We start from the raw sequence: 16258 nt of genomic DNA, 5'->3' as shown, positions 1-16258 counted from the left end.
GACTCTTAATGTTATTTTCGTGGGGCATCTTGATTCCTTCAGTTTTCACTATTTTTCCTTGTTTGATAGTAAGTGTGACACATTTGTCCAAGCCAAACTCCACTACAATATCTTGGCTATATATACGGACAGTGTTGAGCAGCGATTCTATTTCAGATGATGTTTTTCCATACAGCTTCAGATCATCCATATAAAGGAGGTGGATAGTCTGGCAGATGTTTTTGATGTTTGATAGCCATGTCCTGAGTTATTCAGTATTGTTGACAGAGGAAACAGTGCAATAACAAATAGTAATGGTGATAATGAATCTCCTTGAAATATTCCTCTCTTGATATTAACCTCTCCCAGTTTCTCACCATTGATCTGCAACTGTGTCTTCCATTGTGCCATCGATCTTTGCACAAATTTTCTGATGTTTCTACTGACTCCTGTTATTTCTAGGCACTTGATTATCCAATCATGTGGCAGAGAGTCAAATGCCTTTTTGTAGTCAATCCATGCCACATTCAGGTTGGTCTTCCTTCTCTTGCAGTTTTCCAAGTTTTCCATTATTATTATTATTATTGTTGTTGTTGTTGTTGTTATTATTATTATTATTATTACTTGGTAGAACACATGCTTTCATATTGGAGAAACCTGAAACTTGAAAGTAAGAATGGAATGCTTTTTTCTATGTTTTAGTGTCCTTATTTTGGTATTTCGACTGAGTAGCTGGTAACTTTTTTTCTCTCTGCTGCTGATTCTAAACATCTTTTCTCTGGTTCTTAGCATTCCTTGCCAAGGAATCTCATTGTTAAATATAGATTACAGAACAAAAAAGTTTAAAAATTAAAAGAAAGTAAATCATAAAATTAATAATTAAAAGCCTCTTTTGATGGAATGCATTCCCAAGAGTGGAAAATTCACTATTACTAATAGTAATTGTGCCTTCTCCATATTTTGAATTGTATAGATCAGCAAAACTGTTATGCCTTGGTTTCTAGAACAGAGTTAATATTGATTACAGTTATATTGGAGATGCAAGAACCACCTTAAACATAGAATAGTTTTGAATCGTATCTCTGTCAATAAAACCACATTAAAGTAAATATTCTAAAGTCAAATATTTTATAAGTAACTATAGTATAACTTTTTCTAATTGACTTTAGGTAACCATGTCTGCCAAAGCAATTTCTGAACAAACAGGGAAGGAGTTTTTGTATAAATACATCTGCACCTCTTCAGCCATCCAGAATCGCTTCAAATATGCCAGAGTAACACCTGATAGTGACTGGGATCAGCTCATCCAAGATCATCCCTGGTTGTTGACTGAGGTGAGAAAACAAAACTGTGTCTTGTTACATCTTAAAGCTTTATCTAAAGATTCCTGTAAAAGTACTGAATGCTTCTTCTCATTAGATCTATTCTTAACTTGGAAGGCTAGCAACAGTCTATATAATCTCAACATTTTCAAAATAAGAAAAAGAAATATATAAATCCTAGAAAAGCCTTTGTCTAGCTATTTGGCTAATAAGCAGCAATACAAGTCTTTAGATACCATCACTGAATTTCCAGTTCCTAGGCCAAGCTAGGTAGAGTGAAAGATCATCTTTGTCCTTGAGATTCCTACTGAGGTTCACATTAAAAAATGCTTGCAGCCATAGCTGATTGCCATTGGGGGAAGCTTGCTCCTGGCAGCTGAGGAACTTGGGGATAAGTTACCACTTTCATCTGGACAGGTGTCCTTTGCGGAATATAAATTTTGAAGTCTAATAAGAGAGAGAGAAAGCAGTATTAGAAAATAATGGTGTCAGAAAAGTTCGTTCTTGCTTTAGCTCCATTCAATTCTCCAACCGTAACAGGTTACTTTTGAGAAAACATAGTCCTTAACAGAAAGAGCTCTATCATACTGGCATCTTTGTGGAAAGATTTAATTATAATAAAGCAAAGAATGGTTAGTTGATGTATTTTACTTTCTAACTCATCATTGTATCTTTTATCCTCTGTGGATAAAATAGCATATTAGATGCCTCTCGCTAGCTAGCTAGCTAGCTTGCTTGCTTGATTTGATTTGATTTGATTTATAGGTTGCCCCAGTCTGCATGATTCTGGGAAGCTTACAATGCAGCACTGAAAAAAAAAAAAATAGAATATATCACCCAGAAGAAAAAATACCACCCATTCTGATCCAGGATGTGTGATACAGCCAGGTGTTAAAGGCTCCCTTAAACATGGACAGGGTGGGGGCCATATACTCTTAGGCAGAATGGTGTTCCAGAAGGCAGGTGTTCTTTATTTTCATTTTTGCTTTGAAAAGTTTTGGGAATCTTCTCCTTTCAAATTATTTATTGTAAAAGCAGAATTGCAAAACAGAGACATTCTTTGGGTTGCTTGTTCTCCTGGCTCCCATCCAGTTTAATCACATTTGGAGCATGCATCTGCAATACAATCCCATTTTTCTTGCTGATGGAGGACAGCTCTATTGATGGCTAATTAAATACTATGCACTTAGTTACATGACTCAGTTGTTGCCTTGTGTCAACAAGGAAGATATAAGGAGTTCTGCCAAGAGACAGGAAGGGTTCTTAATTTAATGATAGGATGCCTAATGTAGGAACAGAAAGAATACTTTCAGATTCCTGGTTCTGACATCAATGTTAGGTATACTGCTGTTAATGTTTGTGATGAGGACAGTTACTTGCAAGTAAACAGATAGGAAAGTTGTCTAAAAGTTACAAAGTGTCTTACCATTGTATAAAACTGTTCCTGCTAATCACAGGGATTCTGTTGTACCTGATGCTTTTTTCTAGCCTTCATTGTTGTATTTATGAGGTAGGGATAATGTCATGGTAGTGATGATGTCAAAATAAATACATACATTACTTCCACGAAGTTTATCAATCAAACTGATCCTTTTTATATTGTTTCTTTGATATGGCTGAAATGATCAAATTACAGTACTTCATATGGAGAAACAGTGCCTGAATTTTCTGAAAAAGCATGTAAACTATGACAAATCTGATATAATTATCTACAAGATTGTTTTTACATTTGGGGGGTTTCCTTTGAAAAATTCTAGCGTCTTGTGGTGAAACCTGATCAGCTGATAAAACGACGCGGTAAACTTGGCTTGGTCGGTGTGGATCTTAATTTAGAACAAGTGAAAGCCTGGCTGAAACCACGACTTGGAAAAGAAACTACAGTAAGTATTACTTATTTCTGAGCAAACCACATCATTTTATATGGACAGTGATCTTTGGAAAAGAAATGGAGTGAATGAATGAATAAATCAATGAATGCCCAAACCTATTGGGGGAACAGAACTTGGCACTGAACAATTTTGTATTTTATAATGAATGTCCTTAGCATATAGTGCCTGTAGGAATCACTATGATCATAGGTCTATGGCATGAGAAATTTGCTTTCCGCCTCCCACTTTAAAATCTTCACTGGAGTTGATAAGGCCATTTCTAGGTGGCTAGTTATTCTGAGTATCCTATAACAGCTTTTGTTTTGAAAGGAGAATATGATTTGCTTAGATAAGGAAGGGAATAAGGATTTTGGTGGGAAAAGGAAGGATCGAAGTGAAGCAATTACATGGTTAGTAGGAGAAGTGCAGAATGTAAAGAAAGGTAAAAGGAACACAGACAAAAAGAGATGCATAAAGATATATTTTTTAAAAATAATTCGTGCTGATCTCCTAGAATTTGCATAATGTTTATATAGAATCTCCTTCCTTTCCAAACTACCACCCTTCTTGTCTTAACAGACCAAACACAAATTTTCCAGGGTTGCTGCATAGAAAAAACATGGATGCAAGACATTAATACTTTCCTCATAATTATGACAAGGACTCCATCTTCCACAAAAATCACTGTTGTATCATTGGACACCTGTATCTCCGCTGTGTTCCATGATTTGATACTGGTTTTGACATCACCTAGTGTAAAAAACACAAGGATCCATTTCTTCACTGGCAAATACTGGATCAGGAGTTTTTACTGTGTAATCTGTAGACATAACCACTGGATTTTTCTACAGATTACTACCAAATGAAAGCTCTGTTATAAATGTGCAGATTAAAAACAATTGTGTTGAATTATAATGAATGTGACGTAAAGTTCACAGCAAATCAAAACAGAGGAATGTGTTTTCTATCATTTGGGTTTGGGGATGATGGGAGAAGGGTAATCCTTTATGTTTCAGTACCATCATTCTCATGCCCCAAATACCCAGAAGAGCCCAACAATTACAGAGATCCTACTGTAGTCTCTTGAGGGGATGCTAATTCATAATACGATTATATCTGTTCTTCTTTTTTACAGATTGCTAAAGCTAAGGGTATCCTAAAGAACTTTTTGATAGAACCTTTTGTTCCACATAAACAGGTCAGTTTGTTTACAAAGCTCTCTTTGCAGAATTCTCATGGAACAGAATTGTATATGTATATCTTTGGTACATATCCCACTAGCCTTATGTTTTAATAGTGAGCATCTCATTTTCATGGAGGAGTCTTTTTCTTAATCTGTCTTTCAGAGGCAATGGAATATATTCCCTAGCCAAAGATGATTGATGTGCATGTGAAGGGCAGTAAAATCAAGAAGATTGCTTTGTTATGCTAAGGACAGAGAAAAAAAAATCCCCTTTCCATAATCTTGAAGTTTTCAAAATCCTTTCAGTTGACCAATATTCTTAAATACTAATAGGCAGCCAGGAAGTCAATGGAGATGATGAAATAGGACTAAGATGACTGTAGCATCACAAATCTGTAGAAAAGAAGAAAACAGGTTGCATTTTCTCAGTCTTACTATGATTAATTCTGATTCTTAGGCAGTCTGGTTTACAGTGTAGTAGTTTAACTGAAGAATAATTAAGTAAATAGATTCTAAATGAAGCTTTTTCCTTTCTTTGAATTAATTTAATTTTGCTTCTGTTTTGTTATTATATAATAAACTATATGAAGAAGGTAGTAGAATAAAGAAGGCTGAACTTGTCAGATCTTGGTGAGGACACCAGAGGCAAAAGAAAATATCAGAAAGGATTATCTGTTCATTCAGTAAGATCTTACCAATTCATTATGTTTTCTTCACAGACAGAGGAGTTCTATGTATGTATTTATGCAGCTCGTGAAGGAGACTATGTGCTGTTTCACCACCAGGGTGGTGTGGATGTGGGTGATGTGGATGCCAAAGCCCAGAAGTTGCTAGTGCACGTGGACTGCAAGCTGAGTGAATCTGATATCAAGAAACATCTCTTGGTGCATGCTCCACTGGACAAGAAAGAGTAATTCTGAGCTATTGCTTTCTATCATAGGGAATGTGGATGTTTGCAAGTGAATGATTTATGGCAGCAGTTATGCTGACCAGGCCAAACATAGTCCAGTAATGCAGAATTGTAGGTTTACAATTACCCAGGGGCAATAAACATTCTTCTGAGCCCAAAGATCTTTTTTTCTACTCTTTTTGTGTGATGAATGGGGATATCTTTAATAATGGCTAGAGAGTGCTTTATGACTCATTACTATGAAAGAGCAAATCTCTAGGCCATTTTCTTCTAATATCCCATGCTATATCTAGATACTTACAGCTGAAAATAAAAAGTAGTATACTCCAAATCAGTATACTTGGTATGTTGGATTGGGACTGGATCAAGTCTCTGTTCAACCCACAGCCCAAGTCATATTGGGTCAATCTTTATCTTTTAGTCCTACCTATCTGACAGAATAATATGGATAAAAAAGGAATCCAAGAGAGAAGGCAGGATTTAATAAAGAAATCTTCCCAAATGCCTAGATTCTACCATTTTTTTCCTGGACTTTGCCAGTTTATATAGACACCAGTCATTCAGCAATCAGTTGTCAAGCCTCTTACATCTCAGGGCAAGGCTGGCTTCCGAGAGAGAAAAACATAGGTCATTGAATCTCAGTGCTTGAAATTGTACCTAGCAGCTTAGGTAACTATATTTAACATACCTGCCTCATTATCTTCTCCAAAAGGCTGTAAGAGACATGTTGAGGTATTTTTTCTGATGGCCATGCCCAATCTCATTCAGTAGTGACATTAAGCCATTGTCTGTCCATCCTATTCTAGAGTAGACAAGCTATTGAGAAAGGGGACTGCAAGCTTTGGCCAATCTGACTATGTTTCTTTGGGTCAAAGCTGCATGCCTACATCTATAGGGTCAAAGGAGACATAGAGGCTAGCCATCATGCAGGCTAGAAGGTGAGGATGGCCCATGTCTGTTAATATGGTGAACTAAATGGATGAATAAGAACCCAAAGAGTGCCAAATTGTGAAGAAAAAAAAATCAAAAACAAAAATGCAAATATGTTTTGTGGGATTGCCAATTTCCTAGTTTCCAGTTTCCCCTGGTGCCATTGCTGGCAGTTAATTTGAGGAAGTAATACCACAGTTGCTCAACCAGCCAATGCTCCTCCATTTTGCCTAAAACTTCAAAATACTTTGCAAACCTTCAAAACACAGTTAATAAGATTTTCTCATTTATATAATGCTTTGAATTATATTTGTGTCTGGGTATTTTGATTTCCAATGCCTTTTTCATCCCATTTAAAATAGAAACTATGGTAATACAACTTCAGGGACAATCAAGGACACTGGCTGACTCATCCAAGTCAGCCATTGAGTCTCAGCTAGTCCAAAGGCAGACTGAATTGAGATAAATCTATATAATATGGCAAATTGTTTGATTTGTGCAATTTATTACTGTATATCTTGTACTATCTTTATGTAGCATCTTGGCAAGCTTCATCTTTGGCCTCTTCAACCTTTATGAAGATTTATATTTTACGTATCTGGAAATCAATCCACTAGGTAATGTGTTATTTTATGTTTGTGGAAGATGAATATATTTAATTCTGGATTTTTCAGTTTCTGATGGTTTTTTTTTTTTTAGTTTGCTGGAATAGAAAATGAAGATGAAAGAGAAGCCTCTGCTATAAAATAATGAATATATTGCCACATAGTCTTGTTATTGAAGTAATTTATATTGTGTTCCTTCAGGAAGAGAAAATGTAAAAATACCCATCGATCAATGTTTTTTTTATTGAAATTTTTTTAAAATTTTACAAAAACAAAACAACCCTTCCCTAAACCTCCCCAACCCTCCTATTCCCTCCCCCGACCTTCCCAGAGCTGAATACAGGCTTAATTGAAATTTCTTCAAAAAATCTTAAAAAATATATAAACCATAAATAAATCTAAATACATTAATTGAACAAATTATAAAATAATTAACAATAATATATATATAGAAAAACATAAATACCAAAAGAAAAATGCCTTAAAGAAAAAAGAATAAAAAAAGAAAAAAGAAAAAGATAAAAGAAAATATAATAAAAATAAAAAATAAAAATAAAAAAAGAATAAAGTCTATAAAATATTTTAAATTTTAAATATAAGTTATTGAAAAACTAAATAATATTTTTTATATCCAACTTATATTGTATAAAATCTATCCATTTTTTCCATACCACAAAATACTTCTCTTGCGATTGATCCTTCAAAAAAGCCGAAATCTTTGCCATTTCCGCCAAATAAGAAACTTTAAAAAACCACTCTTGCAAAGTAGGCAAAGATTCCTTCTTCCAACATTGCCCTACTAACAACTTTGCGGCTGTAATTAAATTTAACATCAATATGGTCTCTTTAGTATCACAATCAATAACAATACCTAAAAAGAACAATTGTGGGGTAAATTTTACCCTCCTTCTAAAAATTATTTGAATATTCCACCATATCTTAATCCAAAAAGCTTTTATATTTTTACACGACCACCAGATATGATAATAAGTAGCATCCAAACATCCGCATCTCCAACATTTAGGCTGTAAGTCAGGATACATGCGAGACATTTTTTGTGGATCAAGGTGCCATCTATAAAACATTTTGTAAAAATTCTCCCTTAAGTTTTGGGCTTGTATAAATTTGACATTCCTCACCCAAATAATTTCCCAGGTATCTAGTAGAACTGGTTCACCAAAATTTTGTGCCCATTTAATCATACATTCTTTGACTAATTCTGCTTCTGAATCCAATTCTACTAACACCCCATAAATTCTCTTAATGTGAGTTCGTCTTTGATCTTTTATTTGTTTTAACAAGTTTTCATCTTCTCTAAGCAAGCCCACATTACGATCTATCTTCCACCTATCCACTATTTGTCTATACTGAAACCGTGAGTAAATAATATTTTCTTGTGTTAAATCTTCCAAAGATTTTAACTGCCAATTTTTACCATCCATCTAAGTAATTGTGCATAAGAAACACTATCCATCTTAACTCCTCTCCTTATCCCTTCTATCGCATGCCATGGTATAGCCCATAATGAACGTTTAAAATCACTTCTATAATATTTCCTCCAAACCCGAAGTAAAGAAATCCTTATAATATGAGATTTAAAAACCCTATCGACCTTTTTATTAAAAATTAAATAGGCATGCCATCCAAAAAGTAAATCCCAACCCTCCAAGAGGAGTATTTCTACATTTGTTAAATTAACCCAATCACTTATTAATGTTAAAATCACAGCCTCATAATACAATTTCAAATTCGGTACCTTGAGTCCACCTCTCTCGCGAATATCTTGTATAATTTTAAGTTTTACTCTTGGTTTTTTCCCTGCCCAGATAAATTTATTAATACCTTTCTGCCATTCATCTAAATTAACCTCATTCTTTAAAATAGGTATCATTTGAAATAAAAAAAGAAACTTTGGCAAAACATTCATTTTAATCGCCGCAATTCTTCCCAAAAGAGATAATTGCAACTTCTCCCAATTTTTCAAATCTCTTTGTATATTGACCCACAACCTTTAATAATTATTTTTATACAATTTTGCATTAGAAACAGATAAAATAACCCCCAAGTATTTCACCTTATTAACAACCTCAAAATCTGTCAGGTTAACCAAAATCTGCTTATCCAGATTAGTCATATTTCTGGGCAATATTTTAGTCTTATTATTATTAATTTTAAAACCCGAAACCCGTCCGTATTGATGTATCAATTGTAGTAGTTCTATTACAGAATAAATAGGTTGGGATAAGGTAACCACCAAGTCATCCGCGAAGGCCCTTAATTTATATTCTTTTTTATTAACTTCTATCCCTTTTATTTGCTGTGATTCTCGAATTTTAATCAGCAATATTTCCAAAGTTAAAACAAACAGCAACGGTGACAGTGGACAACCCTGTCTAGTCCCCTTCTCTATTGTAAACACCTCTGACAAACCCCCATTAGCTATAAGTTGTGCCGTTTGTTTTTGGTAAATAACACCAAGAGCTTGTAAAATTTTTTCTCCAAAATTCATTTTCTGAATTAGTCTTAACATAAATTGCCAATTCAATTGGTCAAAAGCTTTTTCAGCATCTAGAAATATCAATCCTGCAGAAACTTGATTATTTTTATCTAAATATTCTAATAAATTAATAATTTGTCTGACATTATTCTTCATATACCTTCCAGTTATAAAACCCGTTTGGTCTGTATGTATAACATGATGCAAAACCCTCATAAGCCTATTAGCTAAGATTTTTGCAAAAATCTTATAATCTATATTTAAGAGAGATATAGGTCTATAATTCTTTGGTAAAGTAAGGTCTTGATCTTCTTTTGGAATTAAAGATATAAAAGCTCTACCCCATGACAGAGGGATCTCTAAACCCTGTAATATGTTATTAAAGAGCTCACTTAAAGGTTGAATCATCTCTTGTACCAAAGTTTTATAATAAATAGATGTCAAGTCATCCATACCCGGTGCTTTACCTAATTTTAATTCTTTAATCACCGTCTCAATTTCCTCACTAGTAATCAAATTATTAATTTCTTGTTTCTGATCTTCTGTTAATTTAGGGAAGTTGGCTTCATTTAGATAATTATCTATATCTAAAACCTGTACTTTAGTACTCTTATATAATTTTTGATAATAATCTAAAAAAGATTTCTTAATCAACTCCTTCTGGTATACCAGTTTACCATTATAATTTATTTTATCTATAATTCTCTGTCTTTGTTTCTTTCTCAGTTGGTAAGCCAACCATCTCCCTGGTTTATTAGCATTGCAAAATGTATTTTGTTTCATATACAATAAATTAGTTGCAGTTTCATCAGCCATCAACATATTAAATTGTGATTTAAGCAGTTTTATAGATTCTTTAACCTTCTCATCTGTAGGATTTAAAATCAAAGTTTTTTCTTTTAATTTAATCTCATCTTCCAATTCCTTGCGTTTCTGAATCTGCTTCTGTCTATGAACATTATTCATTTGTATCAAAATCCCTCGCATGAAGGCTTTGCCTGCATCCCAGACCATTGACATTGAAGTTCCCAAATACATATTTAAAACAAAATAATCTTTTAAATGCTCTTTTAATTTTTGAACATTCTTTTCTTGTCTGAATAAATTTTCATTCATCCTCCACGATCTCCTCTCCTCTTTTTCATCGACCAATTCCATCCAAACTGGACTATGATCCGTCAATGTCCTAGGAAAAAATTTAACATTCTTTACCCTAAAATATAAGTCAGTTGTAATCAAGAAAAAGTCAATTCTTGAAAAAGATAGATGTCTATCTGAAAAGAAAGTAAAATCTCTCTCCTCCTGATTGTGTTCACACCAATAATCTCACAGCTCCCAGTCCTCTTTCAGATCAAAAAAAGCTTTAGGTAATTTAGCCTGTTTAAAAGAAATAGAAGATCCTTTTTTGTCTCTTTGTGTATCTAAAACACCATTCCAATCTCCCATTAGTATAACAGATCTGTAATCCAACAAAGTTAATTTTTGGTGTAACAATCTATAAAATTGTTCCTGTTGTTGATTTGGTGCGTACAGTCCCACTATAAGTACTTTCTTACCATACAAACCAACTTCAATCATAACATATCTCCCTTGAAGATCAGATTCTACCAAACAGGCTGATAGATTTTGCTTAACATAAATAACTACTCCCCCTTTTTTCCCAGGAGCAGAAGATACAAAATGAGATCCGAAACGAGCATTAACTAGATATTTTTGATCTTTAGATATAATATGTGTTTCCTGCAAGCAAATAATATCATTATTATGTTGCTTTAAATAATGAAAGATTTTCTTTCTCTTTTGGGGGGAATTAAGGCCATTAGCATTCCAAGTCAGGAGCTTTACCATCTCCCTTAACCAGAAGCCTAGACAAGACTGCTTGAAGATCTACCATTGAAGAATGTACTGCAGAACTCTTGGGTCTTGCTCCTCCCACCGGCAGCGAAACAATTTCTTGAAGAGATTCTTTAACTCCCTTCTTCTGTTGTTCCTTTTCCTTGCATCTATGTGCTGCACGAGTCATTCTTTGCTCTTTGATCTCTGTTTGTTGCGACCACTCCGCCTGTAACTTTCCAGCAACCATCACTCCTACTCCTTCAGACTGCTGTTCCACCTCTTTACCATCCAAAACTTTCTGCATCGTAGGTGGTGGTGAGCCTGCTCCAGGACCGAGTTGTAAAACTCCTTTGCTTTAGAAACTGTATTAAGTCTATAATGGCTCACAACCATACCCATCGGAATCTCCCATCTGAATGGCATCAATCTTTTTTTAAGTTCGTTAGCTAAAAAAGCAAACTCTTTTCTCTTTCTTAGAATTTTAGATGGGATCTCCTTTAAAATGATGACATCTTGAGCAGCAATCTGAAACCTCTTATTATAAAAAGCTTGTATGATTTTATTACGCAGAGATCTCTTTGCAAAATAAATCACCACATCTCTTGGTAAATTTTTTTGTTTTGCAACCCAGGAGTTAACTCTGTAAATTTTTTCAACTTCTCTGAATATTTCCTCTTTCTCTCTATTCAAAATAGCAGCAAAGTCATTTACCACAATCTCTCTCAGATCTTGCTGCATATCTTCTTTCAGGCCTCTGATTCTTAAAGCATGTTCTATCTCTCTGTACTGAGACATCACAATATCATCTTGTGAAATTTCCATCTTTTTTTCCATACCTTCAAATTTGTCTTCCAAAATTTCCACCTTGTCTGCCACCTCTTCCACTCTAGAATCTAACATCGATCAATGTTTGAGGTTCTTCGTATAAAACAATGTCTTCAGAGATTAATTATGGTTGTCAAACTTTAGCAGACAGAATTTTCAGCAACAATGCTAAAGAACTCATCACAGATGTCTGTTTTTTATGATTCAGCTTTAGTCCAAGTAGATGTGATGATGTGATAGCATAATTCAGATTAGTTAGCAGATGCTGTGCCTGTAATTCCAGTACTGTGTGCTAAAACACATTACTGCATTCTGAGAAATTTACTTATGCAATAATAAAAATATTTTGTGAATCTTGTGCAAGGACTCAAAGAGAGAGTTGGTCAGTGTACATCTGTATATTTTTATTTGTCTGTCTTTATTAAAGGTAGTTGTTTCAGTTTATTTCTGGTAAGTCCAGAAGTCTACTGTGTAGACGTCTTCATTCATTTATGTTAAAATTAATATTTTGTTATATCAGTTTGAGAACCCTGCCATAAAACATAGAAAAATCAAAAATCTATAATCTGAATTATTTATTATTTTGGAAAATACAAATCTGTTTAATTCCCCTAACAATCTGGATTGAGCCAAGTCCACAAGAATCTCTATTCTTTCCACGCAATATCTAAGTAGGATGACATTTTGCTTTGGGTGACAAGGAAAATCTGCTTTAGTTTTAATTTGTAAATGTACTTCACCTATTTGACAGTGCTTTCTAGCATGATCAAGCTGAAGTTCTCCAGATGTGTTAGGAAATTTTCAGTACATAAACCATGGATGATTTATGTCTCATGGGCATAAATCATCCAAATGCTTAATTGGTAAATGTCCAGTGAATGAGTTTACAGTAGGCAAGAGCCTGAAATGAGGTACTTCAGCAGTGGCTGGGGAACATTTCATTCTAACCTGCTTTTTGTTTCTTCTCCCTGTACAGTTGTAACTTCAGATGGTGTTTACGTACTAGACTTGGCTGCAAAAATCGATGCAACAGCTGATTACATCTGCAAAGTGAAATGGGGTGATGTGGAATTCCCTCCTCCCTTTGGAAGGGAGGCTTATCCAGAGGCAAGTAAAAAAATTATTCTGTGGGGTGGAAGAATTAGAGTTTCTTAAGTGTTTGAGTATATTGAAATGCTTGAAGTAGATTGGTTAGACTATCACCATCTAATCATCATTCAACTATGAAACTCATGCAGTGATCTTGTGCCAGGTACTATCTTCTCAGACTAACCTTCTTACATGCACTTGTTGTAAAGATAAGAGGAATGATGACCAAGTACACTCCAATACAGACACTTTGAGAGGGAGATTAATTACAAATGTATTTGAACAGGCACTAGATCTCTTAGCCTTCCTCAGCTAACATCCTTTCAACACCATTAAAATAATCCAGAACTGAACTGAAATTGCTTGGTAGTAGTCTTAAAATCCACACTATGGAAAATGTCTCTGAAATACTTTTGATGGCGCTTCAGGTAGGCTAATAAACATGCTGATGACTATTTGTGGTGCACTGGACATGGATTGTTTTTATCTGGGCAGAACTGGAATACAATAAACTGGTTCTGCTTGGAAAATATGAACATCCTTTAAAATGGTTTGGTTTTGTTCATCCCAAATTTGAGCGTCAGAAAAACTTAGTTGAATGTTACGAGCAAATATAACATTTATCTCTTTTTTTGTAAAGCTCTTTAATGATTCACATTGTAGTATAACTGAGAAATCCATTTAGCTCTTTTTCTTCTTTCTTCCCAGCTTGTGTATAACAGCGCAAGTGCCTTCTGTTCAACCTTTTAATGAATGAGTTTTAATTCTGGCCTCATTGAATCATCTTCTTGCCAGACACTAATGAAGTCTCAGACTTTGCGCTATTTTAGAATTTTGATGAAAATAACCCCCATACTAGAAGAGCTGAAATCAACATTCTCATAATACCATCTGGGATGTTCACTTAATCATTCAAATGTCTGTTCTGCCATTCCAAATCACATTTTCCCAGGAAAGTTTTCAACATATGTCTAAATTAAAATTAATTGTTTTATTTAGTTAGCTGTTTATACATAATCAAAAATATATTTAATCCATTTCTTTTTTTAATTTATCTGAGGACATATATCTATCTGTGAGCCCCTCCATTTGTTGTGGTTTTATAGCCACAACAACTCATTAGATTCTATTGTCAGTATTTTTTACTCTTTGTCCACTATTTGGCAAGGATAGTTGTGATAGCATTTGGATCACAAGTTATCTGGTTCCCTTTATCTACTTTATTAATATGTCTGTATTAGAAGCTTCAAGATGGTTTTGAAATCCCTTTATTTTCTAAATTTCCAAATCTTCCTTCTATATAAAATCATCATGGTGACAAGGTTTGTTTTAGGACCTATCACAATAGTGCAAAAATTAGAATTATGTGATTTCTAATATCTGTTTCTCTGTTCATATATGTAAGTGTCCAGGGAGAGGGCTGAAGACAGACAGAGCTATATATTTGAAGAGAAGAGCCAGTCCCATCCCTGGGGCATATATTAATAGAATGGTGCTGGAGGGATTCACTCAGTCGTTCTGCATAATCCATCTTAAATGTGGTAAAAGCAGTGCAAGACTGTTTTTCGCATAGTTAACCAATCAATGCTTCCTGTTTGTTCCCTTGCAACTGATTGAACCCCCCGCTTAATCTAGTACAGGATCATGAGGCCGGAGGAAGTTGATCATTGAGCATTTGCATGTATAGGTTAAATAAGAATGGCCAATCTTTTTGGACCAAACTTTTTTTTAAAAAATGGAATGGTTGAAACTGCAGGAATGACCGGTGACAACATTTTCAGACCTCTTTTTGTGGGCAGGGAGTTTATAGGAGCAAAATGAATCCTGATGGCTTTGCTGAGAATTACTACATTTATTTTAATTCTTTATTTTTGCAAAAAAATGTTTTTAAAAATCTGCTACTATACCACTAAATTTCAGAGTCTTGGCTTTTCCTACAGAACCTTGGCAATTGAATTGGCATTAAGAGTTGAAGATTCGCTAAATTAGTCTCCTGTATCTTTACAAAGATGATTTTGATCTCTTGTTTAGTCTTGTTACAAGAAGAACTTTAAATGTAATTCTGCTCCTTGAACATTTTGATTCAAATGATATTCAAACAATATGTCTGCAGGAAGCCTATATTGCTGACCTCGATGCCAAGAGTGGAGCCAGCTTAAAGTTGACCATCTTGAACCCCAGTGGCAGAATCTGGACCATGGTGGCTGGAGGCGGTGCCTCTGTGGTATACAGGTACCAGGTTTTGATGGAAGTGATCTGGCTGCCACATACTTTAGTGTAGATTGTGATTCAGTCCAATAGCTGTGGCAGGAAGCTTTTTGTCACCCTTTTGCGTGCCAAAACCTCAGCAGGGTTACATATTGTTGAATACATAATTCTTCCTGAATCCAGCAGCCAGGGTTTAAGTGTCACCATTTGCTTTCATCCTGTTAATCATTGTCAGGAAGAAATGCTGGGTTCACAGCTTTGGGAATATGTGTGCAGCTTGCTGTGTAGCATATTATTTTAAATATTTAAGTACTGTTGACACCTAAGAAATGGTTAGCTGGAAGTTGGATAAATGTGTGATTGCTAATAGCTTTTTACTATGGGGCGGGGGAAAGAGAAAAGTTAGGACATTTGTATTTGGACATTTGGTCCAGACAGCATCAGGATAATTGTTCTCTTTCTATTGCTTTTAAAAGCTTATTTTTAGCAAAGGTGCATAATAAGTCTTTTCAAAAGCTTAGTTTCTAGAGCTCAGTGAGCAGACATCAATATTTTTCATGGTCTGATACTTAGGAATTAAAGTGCATTTCTGCCATGGTTTTCCCTAACAGAGATACTATATGGGAAAAAATATCTCTAGATCAGTTAGAAAGATTGGCTGAATAAATATTTAACAAAACATCAATATTGCTGTACTCTTAACTCTTCAGAATTGCTTAGCTGATGCTCTTGTTTCTGCAGGTAGTTTTGTAGCTGCCTTAGTTTTCATGAGGGCTTATGCAGTTTATTCCTTTTAACAACCCACGTCCATTCCATTTAGTGACACCATTTGTGACCTTGGTGGGGTGAATGAATTAGCCAACTACGGTGAATATTCTGGAGCTCCTAGTGAGCAGCAGACCTATGATTATGCCAAGACCATCCTCTCCCTCATGACACGAGAAAAACACCCGGAAGGTAAAGGTCAAATTGGAAGATGCAGGCACCCTTTGTTCCTTTAATTCTG

General features: G+C 34.8%; 1 protein-coding gene across 2 annotated transcripts in view; it reads left to right on the top strand.

The window, feature by feature from the left end:
* Positions 1-16258, top strand: part of ACLY (ATP citrate lyase) — an 86002-nt gene that overhangs the window by 26725 nt on the left and 43019 nt on the right. For both annotated transcript variants that reach the window (XM_039358849.1, XM_039358848.1), the window contains exons 2-9: positions 1149-1313; positions 3059-3181; positions 4305-4367; positions 5072-5262; positions 6730-6809; positions 12932-13062; positions 15158-15276; positions 16073-16209. In XM_039358849.1, coding sequence (XP_039214783.1) covers positions 1155-1313; positions 3059-3181; positions 4305-4367; positions 5072-5262; positions 6730-6809; positions 12932-13062; positions 15158-15276; positions 16073-16209 — 1003 coding nt within the window. In that variant the 5' untranslated portion in view covers positions 1149-1154. The remainder of the gene's footprint in view (positions 1-1148; positions 1314-3058; positions 3182-4304; positions 4368-5071; positions 5263-6729; positions 6810-12931; positions 13063-15157; positions 15277-16072; positions 16210-16258) is intronic.

This window comes from Crotalus tigris, unplaced genomic scaffold (assembly GCF_016545835.1).
Source record: "Crotalus tigris isolate CLP2741 ecotype Arizona unplaced genomic scaffold, ASM1654583v1 scf7180000019068.10715455, whole genome shotgun sequence".
NCBI lineage: Eukaryota > Metazoa > Chordata > Lepidosauria > Squamata > Viperidae > Crotalus > Crotalus tigris.
The sequence above is the reverse complement of the archived record's forward strand: the minus strand, read 5'-3'. Positions and strand labels throughout refer to the sequence as shown.